The following is a 16827-nucleotide window of genomic DNA, read 5'->3' on the forward strand; positions in this document are numbered from 1 at the left end:
GCTGCCGCTGTCCGCGCCGGGCCCGCAGCTCGCCGCCCTTCAGCCCTCAGCATGTTTCCCCGGCCGCCGCCCCGCTCCTGCGACACCTTCGTGGCGCTGGCCGCCCGCCGCGCCCGGGGGCCGCGTGGTGTTCGGGAAGAACTCGGACCGGCCAGCGGATGAGGTGCAGGAGGTCGTGCACTTCCCGGCCGCCGCGCACCCGCCCGGCGCCGCGCTGGAGGTGAGGGCGCGGGGCAGGACCGGGTCCTGCGGGAGGCGGCGAAAACACCGCTGTCAGCCCTTATCTGCGTGCTTAGCCCGCGATTCGGCCGGCGGATCGGGGACGGTGACTCGATGTGTGCTCTGACCTCTTGCAGTGCACCTACATCAGCATCGAGCAGGTGGAGAGGACCCACGCCGTGGTTCTGAGCCGCCCCTCCTGGCTCTGGGGGGCCGAGATGGGCGCCAACGAGCACGGCGTGTGCATCGGCAACGAGGCGGTGTGGGGCAGGGAGGAGATCGGCGATGGGGAAGCTCTCCTCGGCATGGACCTCGTAAGGTCTGCACAGGCTTTTTTTTTTTTTTTTTTTTTTTTCCCTCGTTTTTGGTAAATGCTACCGGATTTGGAATTTACGTGGAAACGTGGTTTGAGTTATATGGGGATATATGTGCTTTCACTTTCAGAAGACACCTCTTTCCCTGTTCTAGCCCTGGTTAAAATGAGTATTTCTTGGCACAGGCGTTAGGTTTCTGCCAGGAGCCCGTAAGAAGTTATCAGGCACTGTACCAGAATCTGTCAAAGAAATTAGCAAACGTTTTTCTTTCTATAATATTTATACTAAACTGAAACAAGATTTTCAAGAGCACAGGTGGACTTCAGGTACTACTGTTTGGGCCTTTTCCTAGGGTCTGTACTCCTTTCCTATTTCCCCATCTTTCACAAACTTATTTTTAAGTTTTGGTCTCAGCTGCCCATTTCCATGTAAATAACAAGTTCATGTTCCTACCCTATGGGTGCCATGGTAACTCTCATTAACCTGCAGCAGTCAGTCCATTCTTTTGGTACAAGTTTCGCCCCAGTCCAATACCTGCACAGGACTTGTAGGCATTTTGTAGGATCCCTCTCCCTGCCTTTCTGTATTTCCATTTGGTGTTTTTCCCCATGTCAAGTACATAGAGGACCCACTTCAAAGAAGCCCTTTACCTGACTTGTGTTCCTCTTACCAGATCATACAACTGGCAGCTACACATAGAAATACCATTCCAGGTCAATCTGAATACAGGCTGAATAGTTCTATGTGGAGTTCATAGTTCCAAAAATAACATTTTCCCCTTTTTTTTTAGGCTTGGACTTGAGAGAGCAGACACAGCTGAAAAGGCTCTTTGTGTCATAGTTGATTTGCTGGAAAAATATGGACAGGGAGGAAACTGTATGGAGAGCCACATGGCATTTACATACCACAACAGTTTTCTGATAGCCGACAGAAAGGAAGCATGGGTGCTGGAGACATCAGGAAAATACTGGGCAGCAGAAAAAGTAGAAGGTATGGATGATGCTGTTCATTCTAAACATTTCAAGTGCAATGACCACTTGTAGTTCTCCAGTTTCAATTTACCATTTCATTAAGGCATCAAACTAACTTTGAGCTACATACATGTGCCTGTCAACAACAGGAGTTGCTTCCTAGGGCATGAGTGTGGAGTAGCTGGCAGTTTGTCAGAGGAGCTGAGTGACAGGGGCCTTTTCAGATAACCACTCCTGCACTTGGAAAACAGAGGACAGCAAGAAAGTCAGCATGAGAATGACAGCAGTACGTGTGGTCTTAAGGATGGTAGCCATCCATGACAATTTCATTTGGGGACAGGACTGATGTACTGGGCCCTGAAGTGGCTGATTCTTCCAGTGGACTTAGGAGGACAAGCTGGATCTTTGGAGGTCTCAGAGGAAGAATGTAAAGGTGGGAAAAATCAGGATAGAACCTGAAATACAATGGTGGCAATAGAAGCAAATGAGTCAGAAGTGAGTGGCAGTGAAAATTCAATCAGAAAAATACATATAGTTGGGGAGAGAGAACCAAAAATAAACCACCAGACTCACTCATCTTGTAGGAAATTCTTCAGGGCTAATTTGCTTTACTAAGCTAATTGTAAACAAAAGACCAAGAAAAATAATTCAATGTATTAAAACAATTCTTTCCACAACTTACAAACAGGAGGTGTACGGAATATTTCCAACCAGCTCTCTATCACAACCAAGATTGACAGAGAACACCCAGAATTGAAGGAATATGCCAAAAGCAATGGCTGGTGGGATGGGGAAAAGGAATTTGATTTTGCTGCCACGTATTCTTATGTCAACACTGCCAGAATGACCACATCTGGAGGCCGATATTGTGAAGGCTATAAACTTCTGAACAAACACAAAGGTATCCTTTTAAATTTTTTTTCAAGATACGCAAAGTATTTAGTGAGCTACATTAATTTAAATCATAAATGATTATACATCTGATGCAGGCAATCATTCGCATGACTTGGTGAAACAGAACTTACTAGAGTAATTTTTTGCCTAAAAGAGAAGCACTGAACTTGAAAGTTTCTACCCATTTTTGCTAATTTATTGAGGAGGAAAAATTAAAACAAGGGTCAAAACATACAGAGCTACAGTAACAACACTGAGAGGTCACATTATGACCATACTACTAAATGCCCTGCAAGACCTGTTATGAAACATTTTGATAGGCTACTATATTACTGTATTGCTAAGGAAAAACCTAGAGGCTAAACCAGATTCCCAGAAGTATGCAGCCACAAAGAACCTTATGAACAGCTTCAGTCAGGTACCATTTATGTAAGACAACAGCACAACATTCAGATACATATCTTGCATTTATTTTTGACATTGATTTTTAAATCTTTGTAGTTTCACTGTAATGGCTACTCTAAACTTGTGTAGTCTACTAAAACACACAAGAGTAGAACAAAATAATTTTCTGTACTCTAAGTAGTCACTAACTCATACACTTACTTTTCAGACTTCTAGAGAAAGAACCTATTACTTCTCTTCTAACTGCATCCATCTAGCAGGTTTTTGCTGTAGCTGTATTCACGTGCTCATTTGAAGTAATGAATCTGAACCAAGATTACATTGCACCCCTTTGTTTCTTTTATTTATTTGGCTGAACTCTGCTAGACCAGGTTTAGCATTTACTTAATGCATCAGAGTGAATTACTTTTGCTATCTTGCTCTAGATCATGTAAATCCTGCATTCATTTTGGGAATTGCAGGTTCTGAAAATTGAAAGCATTTTCATAATACCTGTATTTACTTGTATTATAACAATGCTGAGATTGTATCTGTGTTTTCATTCTAAATCCCCATTTTCAGGCATTTTACCTGAGCCACTTTAAAAATCCCACTAGGTGTTCATGTTATCAGCCTCATATGGTTCACTTTGCTTAGATTTATTTTAAATACGTGCCCTAACTAAAAGCTATTTGGTTTACACCATCAGTAAAATCACTGTTTTTTTCATCCATCTTCCCTGCTTCTTCACTCAGTGGCATTACAGTTGTGGGGTTTTTCCAGGCTGCCTACTATGTGAGGGCCATTCCTAGAGACGTATTATTTATATTTCAAAAAATAGGGAATGTATTTCAGGCATACAAAGTAATAAAGTCTAGTGGAAAATATGCAGTACCTTCTTCCATGCTGGACAGGTTGCCAAGTTGTAGCTGACAAATTGACCATTGCTTCTTTTAATTTCTTTGATTCATCTAGTGCCAATTTCTTTAATTCTCCAACCTTCCTAGCCAAATGTAGGAATACTTAAGAGTGTTTTCTTGCTGAAATGTAGTGCTGCATGCCTGTCTACAGGCAACCTGGGTCATGTATGAAAAAGTAATATTGGAGACATCTGACTTAGCAGCAGAGTAATTATTTCAAGAGGAAACAGCAAGGCACTTTAAAAAAAAAAATTTTTACACAGTTATAACTCACTAAGGAAACATTAAAATATTAAAATGGTAGATGACACCTTCAAATAAAAAATAAAAAGAGTGAGTGAACTAATGTTTTTCTGCCATAAGCATATCCTTTGCTGGTACACCACATGTGAAAATAAAACCATTCTGCAAGTGCTGCCTGTTAGAATATTGGGTGCTTTGGTGATACCATGCCAGTATCTGAGCTTCAACATACACTACACAGCAACAGAACAGGCATATGTGGGAAGGGTTTTGCTCCTCCTGAGCAGAAGGAGTTATTTTCATAGACACTTGGCATTATACCTCACACAGGTTGCTGATTAAGACTTCTCTACAAATGGATATACTACTGTAGTTGCTGAGCATAGAATGTAATGCCACTCTACTGTATCCTTGAAGAGGATTAATATTAAAAAAAAATCAAACCACCCACCAACCCCCCTCCCCCACCCCCCCCGAAACAAGTGACAGTCCTGGTGTTTCATTCTCAAAGGTTCACACAAAATCCATGCATAGCTGTTACTATTTTTATGATTTCAAAGCAACATAGGGATATTAACTCTGTTCAAATACTATTCAGTATTATAATGATTTATCTTAACTTCCACAGGGTGCTCAAAGTTCAGCATTTAATCCAAGCTATAATTTTCATCTGAAAAGTTACTTTGTGAATGACCATTTGCTTGCCCTATGTAATTTACCTTTCTGGGAAATACCATTTGTCTTTCTACTCTCCCTTTTTTAAGTCATGTTCTTATCACTTTTCTTTGAAATAAATACCTTGGGGAAAGCAATACAAGTATATTACATATTAAGGTATGCCATTAGGATGATTTTTTTTTTCCCCTGCCAACACAGACAAACTAAAACTGGCATTGCCTATTAAAGGAAAAAGCAGCCATTTGTAGGGAACATGTCATTCAGCTGATATTACAAGTAGCTCTGTGGCTAAATAATTGTATTGTATCTTGAATAGGCTCTATCACTTCTGAAATAATGATGGAAATTCTTCGTGACAAAGAGAGTGGCATTAACATGGAAGGTGGATTTATGACAACTGGCAGCATGGTGTCTGTACTGCCTCAGCAGCCTAATCTGCCCTGTATTCACTTCTTTACTGGAACTCCAGATCCTGCCAGGTGATGTAGCAGCAAGTAATTTGGATAAAAAATTGTAAATATCTAAATGAAAAAGTGTTGCAATCTGTCTAATTATATTCCTTTTTGCTTAGGGTTGGGGTTTTTTTCCCCCTGAAAAAGCACAATCAGAACGTAGGAGGAACATAATGTACATTATGTACATTAATGGTATCTACCAACCTACTTAATGAAACACTGCTGTGACAATACATCAGTTAGATGGTTTTTTTAATACTTCTTTCTTAAAAGAAGCAAGTAGAAGAATGGGAAAAAATACAGCAGTTTACTGACTCAACAATTTTAACAAAACTGTGTCAGTGAAGGATCTCTGTGCTATTTTCTCTTTCCAGGTCTGTATTCAAGCCTTTCATTTTTGTGCCTGGTATTACTCAGTTATTAAAAACTACATCCCCTACATTTGGTCATGATGATCCAGTTAAGAAGAAACCACGTTTTCAGAGTAAGCCAGACCGAAGACATGAGCTCTATAAAAAACATGAAAGTGCTGCTGTAGTTATGGAAACTATCAAGGTACGTTGATTAAATTAGATTTCAATGCAAGCAGGTGGTTTATATAAGGTCCTTGCTCACATTTTGTTAATGTGATACCATTTAATGCCCTTTGATGGATTGCAAAGAGCAGTGCAGTGGCCCAGAAGCCCAGTGCATTGGCATCTGGCAGGCACGTGTTTCTAACACTGAAAATTGCAACCAGCACTGTGCTGGACTGGCAGGCCAAGCCCCAGGTGAGGATCTGTGCTGCTCACCTTGCAGAGCAGCCCCCTGCAGACTCCCACACCAGTCAGATAATGGGGGAATGCTTGAGCAGCCACAGGCACAACTCCTGCTAGGAGTTCTTACAACTATTCAGGCCCCTGGTCTCAGGTGGAAAGGAGAGCTTGCCATTGATCATTGCTTGGTACAGACAGGAAAGGAAACAGGATGACAAAGATAGCTGAACACAAATGTGAAGCAGGAAGGTAGCTGCTTACTTTTAGCACTAACATCTCTCCTATTTACAGATACATGTTCTCAAAAATAAGTCATAGCCCATTTAAGTTTTGGTAACTAATATCTAAAGCAGCTTTAATTTTTCTTCAATCCATCAGACAGGGAGATGAAGTGAGTGCTAGAGATTAGGAAAGATACCTAAGAAAAACCTGTCATGATACTGACTTCTACCAACATAAATGTGTACCCTAGAAACTCTTAAAAGATTAAAATAATAATTTGTTAGGGTGATCACCATGTACTCTGTAGAGTTTTTAGTGAAATAAATGTTTCTTTTCACAGGACAAAGGTAAAGAAATGCTCAAAGAGATACAGGAGTTGGAGAAACAGAAGATAAATCAAATGGAATCAATCCTGCAAAATGGATGTCTTGATGTTAACCAAGTGGTTAATCTTTTTTCACAGTGCGTAGAAGAAGAACTCAAAATATATAGCTAAGAATATTTTTTTAATGTGGTAAAATTTCTATTATAATTGGGTTTCTAATGAATAGGCTATACAGATTAACATCCTGTTTTCAGTATACCACATAGCATGGACAGTTTTAAAGATGCGGATTCATATTCAGGGCAAATGGCTTTTATTTGAAGAAGCAATGCTGAAAAGACTCCTAAGAGCCAGGCAGGGGCTTTGTACATGGCACAAAGCTGTCAGCAGAGATAAACTCTGCCAACAAACAGATGCAATTAGAATGCAATAGCTTGACTAGACTGGAGAAAAAACTCCATCTCTGAATGAAGAATGCTAACACAGATTTGGAGAACTCAGTTCTCCCACAAACACGTGTAGCTTTTGTAGTCAAGAGAATTGTAGCAGAGTTTCAGACTACCTGAATTAAAATGGCCATGCTGAAGACTTTCTAAAATGTAGAAGCTATGATGAACACTGAAGAAAAAGGAAAGTGATAAACAAATCAAGTAAGATTGATACTCAATTGTTTGGTAAAACTATTCTAAGATACATTTCATATATGAACCTTCTACTCCTTCAGTGTTGAATGAGGGTAAGAGTTCAAGGTATATTAAAAACAAATCATACTTGTAATTTTGCTGTTAGTGATTGTGAAATCTTATTACATGGAATTCAACAATGCAAGCATCCTGTAAGTTACCCACAGATTTCATTTCCCTATTTTCTCCACCCTGATAGTGAAAAATAAACTTATTTATGTACAAGATGATTATTATCAAATTAATTCTGCAGTGCACTTTATAACATCATGGGGGAGTTCTAAAATGTTTCCTGAATAGTTATCTTTTAAAATTGGGCAATTAGAAAGAAGAGGCTGGGGTACACAAGTATATACATGTACTCAGCAGGACACTTAAAAGTACTTTTAATTTTTTTCACTTCATATAAAGCCTTTTAAACCATGACTTGTTTTGCCAAAGTTAATAGACTATGGACTTAATTTAATCAAGCTTTTTGCTCTGCCATGAACTCTTCCTTCCTGATCCTGTTTAAAAGTAATGATTAATATATGACACCACTTTTATTATCTGTGGCAAGGGACAAACTAAACAAACAACAAAGAAGATTCTGATTTTACCACATGAGCAATAAGTCAGAATAACAAGCATGACTGTAAGGAAAAACAAATACAGCACCCAAAATGCAGCACTTCTGCAAACCATCAGAAGAAAACATGTAATATGAATTGTGCATCAGAGCTGCAGCAGCAATGTGGGACATGACACTGCATCCCCACAGACACAGCAAACCACAGAAGGATCATTCTTTGATGATTTTTCACATGCAGTTTTCTCATTCTGTAAACTGTTCAATACCCCACTGGTAAAAAAAAAGTTAAATATAAAGAATAGATAGTCAATAAAGTTTGCAGAATTAATAATGAAGTTGGCAGAATTTATTCTTTCTGATCCTACAATAAAAGTAGAAATTAATTTGCGATGCTGTGTTCAGATCCACAGCAAAAAACTACTGAGTTAGGAAAGGCTCGTGAACTTTCTAGTTCTAATGACCTAACACGTACCACGTGGCAGTAGCAAGCAAGACTGAGTGGGAGGTAAGACAAAGTGTTTGAGTTGACTGAACATTTTGTACCTCTGCTGACAGTAAAATTGCTTAGAAGTTCAATAGCACAGTGGTGCAATACAGAAGTTCAATAGTCCCGTTTGTTCACTGGAAGGTAGATTTAATAAAAATTTGCTGTATTTATCTTTGTTGTTTTCCTTATGGGATGTCTGGATCTAACAACTATGTATCTTTTCCTATTTTTGATCACGGGCCATTCTACACTGATTCTTTCATAGCTTCAAAGCATCAGTAAATGCCAGGTGAAACTCTGCTGGAAACCAAGGTATGAATCAAGTTTTCAGGCAGCACAGCAAACCAAGCGAAACAGTTTTATGCTACAGTGCAAAGATTGAAGTTATACAGGAAGAACAACAGTGATGTTGGAGCAGGCCTTTAAGTGAACTTCTTGGCCACTTAATTCTGGGGTGTTAACTACAATTAAGCACATTGATCCAGTTGTAATGTAGGCAGATACAGTCCAACCGTGCCCCTTACTTATGTGTTGCTTTTTCCTTACTGGTCTACAGGATACAAAGTAAAAACAATGTAATGTGTGGAGACAGTTCAAGTGATGGCCAACAGAGTACACGATATTTCAGTACCTTTTTCCTTGGGATTTCATCCTCCTAGAAGACATGCAATGTAAAAACAGAAAATAAAGATGGGATCAGAAATAAATAATCCTCCCTCCCACAACCATATATTAAAAAAAAACCCAAACAACCATAATGTCCCCTAGAGGGCAATCTTTGCATGGGTTTTCACCTAGGAATGCATCTTACAGCTGACTTTAAAAGGTCTAGAGTTTTATGAAGGATGATTGTTGAAATAAAAAAAGTACTAAAATTTCTTACTAGAAAATAAAGTGTTATATCCATCCCTGTTCATTATGACAATTATTTTGAGATTAGTCCTAGAAAAAGGATCCAATTTTTCACTGCACATTCCTCCAGACTTGTTCAATAGGTGTTTTCATGGAACTTAGCTTCCAAGTTGAGATTTATCCCAAACTAATCCACTTTCAAAATAAAGGAAATCATTGCACCACTGACCACTTCTTTAAACCAAAACTGTTTCTAACTACCAGAAATTCACACAACAGGGTATCAGCTATTGACAGAACATGAGCTTGTCAACTATTCAAAACTTGCTAGTGCTCCTTGGTGGAAGCAAATATTTACCAGATAAAAGGGATACTTAACTTTCTAAAGCAATTCAAAGTCTATTCTTGGCTTCCAGAAGTACCCAGTGATTTAGAAACAAAGTATTACATCCATGTATTTAATTTCTAGTTTCTTTAGTCTATTTAGTAACCATCACAGATTCATCATAATGGGTATGATATCAACATCACAATGTTGTAGCAGTAAATCTAACAGAATTTGGTGTTGGTGGATAATTAAAGGTGTTCTTGGTATTAGATTTGTAACAGCCTTTTCTAAGCAGAAATTTTGAGCAATTTCTTACTTAAAACAGATATGTTGTGTTCAAATCTAGGGGACAGCAGAGCCATTATAAAAAGGGAAGCGGGACTTTTATGATGAAAATGAGAAAGACAAGAGTGCAAGAACAATGACTATAAATCAAACTGTAAGACTACCCTAAGATCAAATTATTGAATGTTTGAAGAATTAAAAAAAAAAAACCAATTGTATTTGGTAAGTAGATGATAATGTGAAACTGCTTCTAGTAGGGATGTATCTTTGGGTGGACACCATTAACAAGTGCTCTGCTTACTTATAAAGCATCAAGGGCAGATTTAAGAAATACTAGGACTGAAACCCAAGAGCCATGTTCACAAATCTCTCAGAAAAATACATTTGTCATAAACCTTGACACGCACACATAACCCTCTCACACACCACATCACAGCTCAGAACTCTGAAATCAAGGAACAGATTTATTGACAAGTTGCAGTATTTAGAAGCCAGACATACTCGCAGTTTCTGCTCTTAAGTCGCACATATCTAATTATTTCAAAATATTTGATGCAGCTGTCTTCAACATTCATAATGGAAACACACTATCGTTTTCCTTTGTGGCCACAGACTGACACAAACATCACTTATTTTGTTGATGGAAAACATTAAAATATACCAGGTTGTACAGCAGCAGGATGTTATGTTTCTGTGCACACTGCAATCAGACTGACAGTAAAAGGAATTATTTTTTCAATGTAAGTCTTGCAGGGAATTATAGCAACCATAAAACAACTGCTTCTTGAACAGTAGCTTATGCTGCTAAAATAAATTTAATTCTTAATACAAGGTAGATGCAAAAGTAGCTGTAATAAAAATCTGGGTACTAAAAAAAAGGAAAAATAGAAGGGGAAGACTTTTTTAAAAATGGATGAGAAGAGTTATTCATATGCTTGAGCAAATAATTTTTAATACCTGGATTCCTTTCCCTCACAACATCAAATTTTTATATAGACATATAAATGCTGTTCTTGCAGTTTTAAAAGGGCAGAATAATGGCTATCAGATACAATACTTTGTCTTTAACCTTTTTAAAATATTGTAGAAGACACACAGGTCCTCAGATTCTGCCTTCAGTGCACAGGAATCTGAATGACACTAAAGTAACTTGCAGGAGGATACCTGAGGTTTATTAGAAACCTGTGTTAGGCAATCTAAATTAGGCAAGAACTAAAACCTAGGATCTTTAGCTACTCTAAACCCTAATCTGGATGTTCATTTAGGTTTCTTTATATAACAGATTTAAAAGTCATTAATTTAATTTTTAAAGTTTTATGATTTAAGAATTTTGTCTTGACTTGCACATGTGTCCAAGGCTTCCATAAAATCTTTACTTGAGGCTGGCACTTCTGAATTAAACTGTAAAGGCTAATTTCAGAACGTAAAAATCTGCTCTTGATAAAGCTGTTACTACCTCCATAAGGCAAACTTACAGAACAAATTGTGTATTCCATTATATAATTTCCTATTTTGGGAAATTGCTGGATATTTTTATGGTTTTAAGATTTGGTAGGTTTGTACAAAACTGTTACTTATTCCACTCAATATTTGCTCAGCTTTAATCCCCTGTCACAGCAATTCTATCTTTATAAGTGGAGTATTTTATCTTTAAGGGAGAAAAAAACCCACCTGATCTGAGATGTAAGCAGCTAAAAAAAGTTCCTGGTGTTAGACAAGAGCAGAGTAGTAAAAACTGAGGTATGATAGAAGAAATCCTACTTCTGTGAAGTCAGGGAGAAGCCTGACTGTCAACAGGCATCAATACTTCATCACACTAAAATATGGAGAACATCCAGCACCACGAAAGATACCTTTCATGGGGTTTTTTTTCTTAATTGTGGTATCAGTCATTAAAGCTGCAGTTATAATGCCTCTAAAATACAACAGTGACACATATCATTTTACTATTTGTTTTGCTCAAAATGGAAAAAAATGCTCTAAATCCAGAGCATCTGGTTTTGTTTAGTTGCATTCTGGTTGGAATGCTGACTAAATATAACTTGCTACTATCTTCTTCAGAATAGACACAAGTAGAACCACATCTCTTAATTTTACAAGGGAAACTAACGCAGTTCTCTGAGAAAGAAATACTTCCAATTTCAGTAGTGAAGGCAGAGGAGGTGGTCCCACTCACCCCTACCTGTCCTTTGCCTGCATGCTCAGGTCAATGGCTCTCAACTGCAACTGATTTCTTCGGAATAAAGCGGTAATACAAGTATTCATCCCGAAATTCAAATTCATTCGTTATGTGCTGGACGATGCCTCCTTTCAGCAGCCTGTCCCCATACACCACAGCTTCTCCTCGGTCAGAGGCAAGGCCAACTTGCATGAGCCAGTTCACCAGGTCACAGCCAAAGAAGATGCCAGTGGAGATCTTTGCACCACACCTGTATGTCAAAGGAATGATTCACCCACATGTTCTGTAAATCTGGTACCATCACTGCACGATGGGGAAAGGCAAGGAAAAACAGCAGGAAACAAGGAAAGACATCGTGATAGTTAAGAGCATGTTAGAAGAGAATTTGCAAATTTGGTATATTAGGGACATGCCAATGTTCACTACCTTTTCCTACAGACATTTCAGTGAGAAGCAATATGTACATACAAAGTTGTTCTAGGCTTGTGCAAAAAAAATTCAATGGACATCCGTAGCATTTTTCCTAAAACCTCACACAATGTAACTCTTATTTCTCGGATACTTACTTCCCATGTACTTCTTACCATGACCCTTTCTGCAACAAAATATCTGATCTGAGACCAACCTGTCCCCAGAAACAGGGATTCCGTTTGAATTTTAATTCTTCTTCTAATTTCTGAATACTTTTAAACAGACACTAACTGCGTACACATATTGTAAACAAACCCCATTTATAACTTGCATATCCTGTTAAATATTTACCACATGGGCAGTACTAAGAATAAACAAAACCTTTACAACAAGATTATCTTTTTTAAGCATTTATGAGGTAATGATGCCATCATCTACCTAGTTTCAATAGACATACCATGCAAAAATTTACCTGCAGCAATGAATGTTTCTGGTTATCTAAAACCTACTCTGTGGAACCCAAGCACAGGGTTTCTAAAGGTGACTAAGAGCTAAAAGACAGCATAAGCCAAATTTTTTCCCTATTTTTTTTTGAAGTTAAAAACAGCAGTAACACAGAGCAAGTGTTAAAATCTATTAGCAGATGCAAAAATGAAAATAAATTAAAATCCATGGTTACAAGGTCTCAGTTACAGCACATTCAAATCAAAGAGGATAGGATCAAGTTAGATGAATATTTAAAATGAGAATATAAATGCATTGTTTTAATTCACAGGGAGAAATAAGACATGAACCAAGTTCTGCACAAACGTAATATTACAACAATAAAGCAACAAATGTCATATTTTCATGTATTCTCGGGTGTTTATGTGATTCATAAAAACCATGAAATCCAACTAAATTAAGAACCCTAAGCCCAAGAAACCACAACAGCAGCAGAGGCATGGGAAACACAGCTGTAAAACCTGTTCTATTTCACAACAGACATTTTCTGATACATCTGTCTTACGGAACATTACTGGCTTCTGAAAAGACTGAACAAAATCATGATGCTGCCTAGAACAGTTTTGCAATGTGGGTTTGGACTACCTGGCCATTAAAAGACCACCCCACCCTGCCAAACTAGTCCTACTTAAAAGCTTACATGTCAAGAATAGTGTAACTGCCCTGTCAGAACAATTCTTCATGTCTCCATTTCATATATTTAAATAAAGGCAGAATATTTCTTGTGTTCCTGCTGCTTCTGTCTGCATTTCTCTTCTCATCCACCTACACATATCTGAAAGCACAATCCTTGATTTAGGTATCATAATTTGCCCCTGAAATCTTTACTGACCTCATAAATTGAGGCTTAGGCCTCATTAGAGGTATGAGCAAAAGAAATTATATAAAGTCAAAAGCTGTTGAAGCCCTAGACCCACTATAATCTCACACACTGAGTGGCCTCTGAGTACACACTAAAATCAGTTGCAGCAGTTTTACCTCCTATAAGAGCTACATATTAGTAAACATTTACTTACAAATACAGACAGCATCTTACTTTACAAACAAAACAAAGGGAGGGTCTCAATGCATTATTACAGGTATTATCATACACATTTTTTTAGAAAGATTTTATCCTCCAAACTACAGTTAAATGCAAAACCTGGGGAAATCCCTTAATGATACAAAACTTTTTATAATTTATTTAAAACCTAGGTGGGATATTACGATATTGCACCTCAACATTTCAGTGTAAGGCTAGAAACATTTCTCTGTTAAGCGTTACATTTTTAATCTGTATCTTAAGGTTTGAATAAGTATGCCACAACAGGAATCACCCACAAAATTAACTGCATTTCATTATTTTCAAAAGGTGAGCTATGTGCTTTGTAACAGCTTGTATGTGCAGGGAAGAACCTTACCTTCTGCCTCTGACAATACTTTTGACACAGTGATCTCTATGATAACGAACAAACTGTTGACAGGTCATCCTGATTTCCTCAGGTACAGAGGCATCTGTATGCCCTGCTGCTTCTCTTCCACCCCAGAAAAACTCAAGTCTAGAAAAAACAAAAAAAGAAAAAAAAAAAGAAAAATTAAAGACAGCAAATCAAGTAGGGGCATTTTTTTTGGAAAATGCAAATAATAGAATGGAACTCCCAGGAAGCTTATCACAACCTCTTTTTGTGCCCAATACTTCACGTATAATCTTCCTAATGTATCTCTATGGCTTTTGAACACAGAGGTGTTATTCTAGGCTTGGGCAGAAAGAAAGTCAGAGAGTAGCTGGGAGCCAGCTCTAGCTGTTGGATTCACATGGCAGCCAGTTAGCTCGAAGGTAAAGGCAGTTTGCACAACTCACTCCTCCACTGTGGAAGTGCCTGTCCACACAAAGCACTTGCATGAGGTTATGAACACAAGGCTTTAAAACAGTGATGATACATTCTGATTCAGCATCCATATCTAAGTTTAATATATCAGCTGAAATTATTTCTGAAGATCCATCATTTGGCAAAAATTTCACCTCTCGGGAGCCTGCAGGATTTTTGTCTTTGAAAGTGTCATGAGGACAGTAGAAAGACCTCGCACACAGTGAACTGCAATTACCTCTCCACAAGTGGGAGAGAAAAGAAATTTGAAAGATTAACCAAATAGGAAATGGAATGCTATAGCACTGAAAACTCAACACCCTTCAAAAATGATTATCAGTAATAATTAAGTTCATAGGTGTAAGTGTAAAGATTCTCTTTACCTTCGCTTGAATGGTAGAATGATTAAATGCTTATCTAAGCCAAAAATACCAAAGCAAATGAAGCCCTGGAGAAAAAAAATATAGAAAAAGCAACATTAAGAAAAACTTTGGTTTCTATAGAACACAAGTTAAAAACTCAGTGTCAAATACATTTCACATATACATGGAAAGTACCCCTCTTCTTTAAGTATCATTCAAAATGCATTTTGTTTCTGTTTTGATTTTTCATTTGGACCTTAAAAAGACATATCAATACCTAACAATCCATCATCTTTACTGAAATAGTTCAGTAAAACTAATGCTGTGACATGCCACTTGACACTTTGGGATAACTGACAACCTTACACAGCCAGGTATGAAATCCTTGTTAATGTCAAGGAAAGAACACACTTAGTGTAATTTGAGTGCTAGAATGCTCTCTACTTAATTCATTTTTCTGTGTAGCTTTTATGTAAAACTACTATCATTAGTTGATAATGCAGTGCATCTTGTAGGCACATGTGCCCATGGAGCTGTAAACTGTTCCTGTAGTATGTGTATTAACACTGCCTGGCTTTCACCTTTGTGGGTAACAAAGCTGCTGTGTGTCAGGTGCACTGAAATAGGCCACGTGCAGCCAGAACCAGCATCCATCTTCAGCTCTTCCCTGTGGTGCTGTCACTGAAACCAGAGATAGGCATTTAAACCTTAGACAGAAAGCTGTCTTGCAACTGGTGTAACTCCCCAGTGAAGCCTTGGTACAAATAAGGCTAAATTCCTACTCAGTTTCCACGAACATTTGGCATTCAGTTGTCATCTGCACCTTTGAAAGTGTTCATGGTCATAGAAGATGTGCATTATCTACTGCAATACCCACCAACAAAGTCATTTTCAGAACAAACATCGGTAAGTACCTGACCAAAATTAAACACAGCACAGAAGAACTGCAGTTCCACATACAGCCTTCCAGGCTCTTGGTTGAACAGCCACCACAAACAGCTGGAGAGATTCTGTAAAGAAAATAGAAAAACAACAAAACCCACAAACATAACCTGACTGTTAAAAATCAAAAGCTTTCTTCTCTTCACATGCTAATAATTCTTGCACAATTTTCATGGTCTCCATTTAAGGAATGATTCAGATAAAGACAAGTAAGAGGGAATAAACACCTTAAAACAATTTTAGTTAGGCTTAATAGCTTGGTGGGAGGGGGATGCTTGGTTGTTTTAAGCATAATAATACAAAACAGCAGTGTAAGAGGTCCTGCCTCTTTACATGTTTATGTAAGGAACTTGCCTTAAGCATACTTAGCTTTCCAACACAACACAGACAATATTAGCCCAGACAGATTTGCAGTGTTTGTCTTCAGGCTGCTTAGCTGAGACCAGTGCTTTCTACATACTCCCTGCAGAGTTAGGATTATGTTAAGCTGAAGCACATACCACTTCAGCTATTTGAGATGCCTGACAGAAGGAGGAAACCTCCAAAGTTAACCCATTTGGGTGTAAAGGCTAAGTCTTTAAAGTAACTGATCTTGTTTCATAGAGTCTATGTAATCATTCAGATACAGTTAAAATATAGGCTACTCCTTAAATATAAAAGAAGTAAGAAAATATACTAGCACGGAATATTTGATACAGAAAATTTGAGAGAGGGAAACATTTCATCTTGTAATTTAAGAGAACCTGAAAAGCAACAGCAGTAGCTATTAACCCAATTGATGTGCTGCACTGACCTACTTTGTAGTATTACGTATTTGTGCCACAGTATTTTCCATTTCAAATAAAAATACTTCCCCCAACTGTCATCCACAAGAAACTCAACTTTGAGCATTACACATTCAGAGAGAGTGGTTTCTCACCTTTGTCACAGTTAAAAATTAAAATTATATCCCCAATGCATTACATTCTGGTATTTCACACTTGTACACAGGAGCAA

General features: G+C 38.1%; 2 protein-coding genes across 8 annotated transcripts in view; one reads left to right on the forward strand and one right to left on the reverse strand.

The window, feature by feature from the left end:
- The first annotated feature begins 51 nt into the window (after positions 1-51).
- On the forward strand, positions 52-7969 carry SCRN3 (secernin 3). Its single transcript, XM_039554819.1, is given in 8 exon segments — positions 52-99; positions 101-220; positions 357-538; positions 1324-1523; positions 2193-2405; positions 4940-5102; positions 5453-5633; positions 6396-7969. Coding segments are annotated over 8 exon segments (1263 nt in total). The 3' UTR covers positions 6552-7969.
- GPR155 (G protein-coupled receptor 155) overlaps positions 7433-16827 on the reverse strand; it is a 37293-nt gene continuing 27898 nt past the window's right edge. For 5 of the 7 annotated variants that reach the window (XM_019290333.3, XM_019290331.3, XM_010406753.3 and 2 more), the window contains exons 13-16: positions 15804-15899; positions 14911-14975; positions 14081-14218; positions 10031-12015 (exon numbers count right to left, since the gene is read on the reverse strand). In XM_019290333.3, coding sequence (XP_019145878.2) covers positions 11793-12015; positions 14081-14218; positions 14911-14975; positions 15804-15899 — 522 coding nt within the window. In that variant the 3' untranslated portion in view covers positions 10031-11792. Of the gene's footprint in view, positions 8777-10030; positions 12069-14080; positions 14219-14910; positions 14976-15803; positions 15900-16827 lie in introns of those variants that run through there. The other 2 variants (XM_010406752.4, XM_010406754.4) reach the window with 2 other exon arrangements.

The sequence above is a fragment of the Corvus cornix genome, chromosome 7 (assembly GCF_000738735.6).
Source record: "Corvus cornix cornix isolate S_Up_H32 chromosome 7, ASM73873v5, whole genome shotgun sequence".
Lineage (NCBI taxonomy): Eukaryota > Metazoa > Chordata > Aves > Passeriformes > Corvidae > Corvus > Corvus cornix.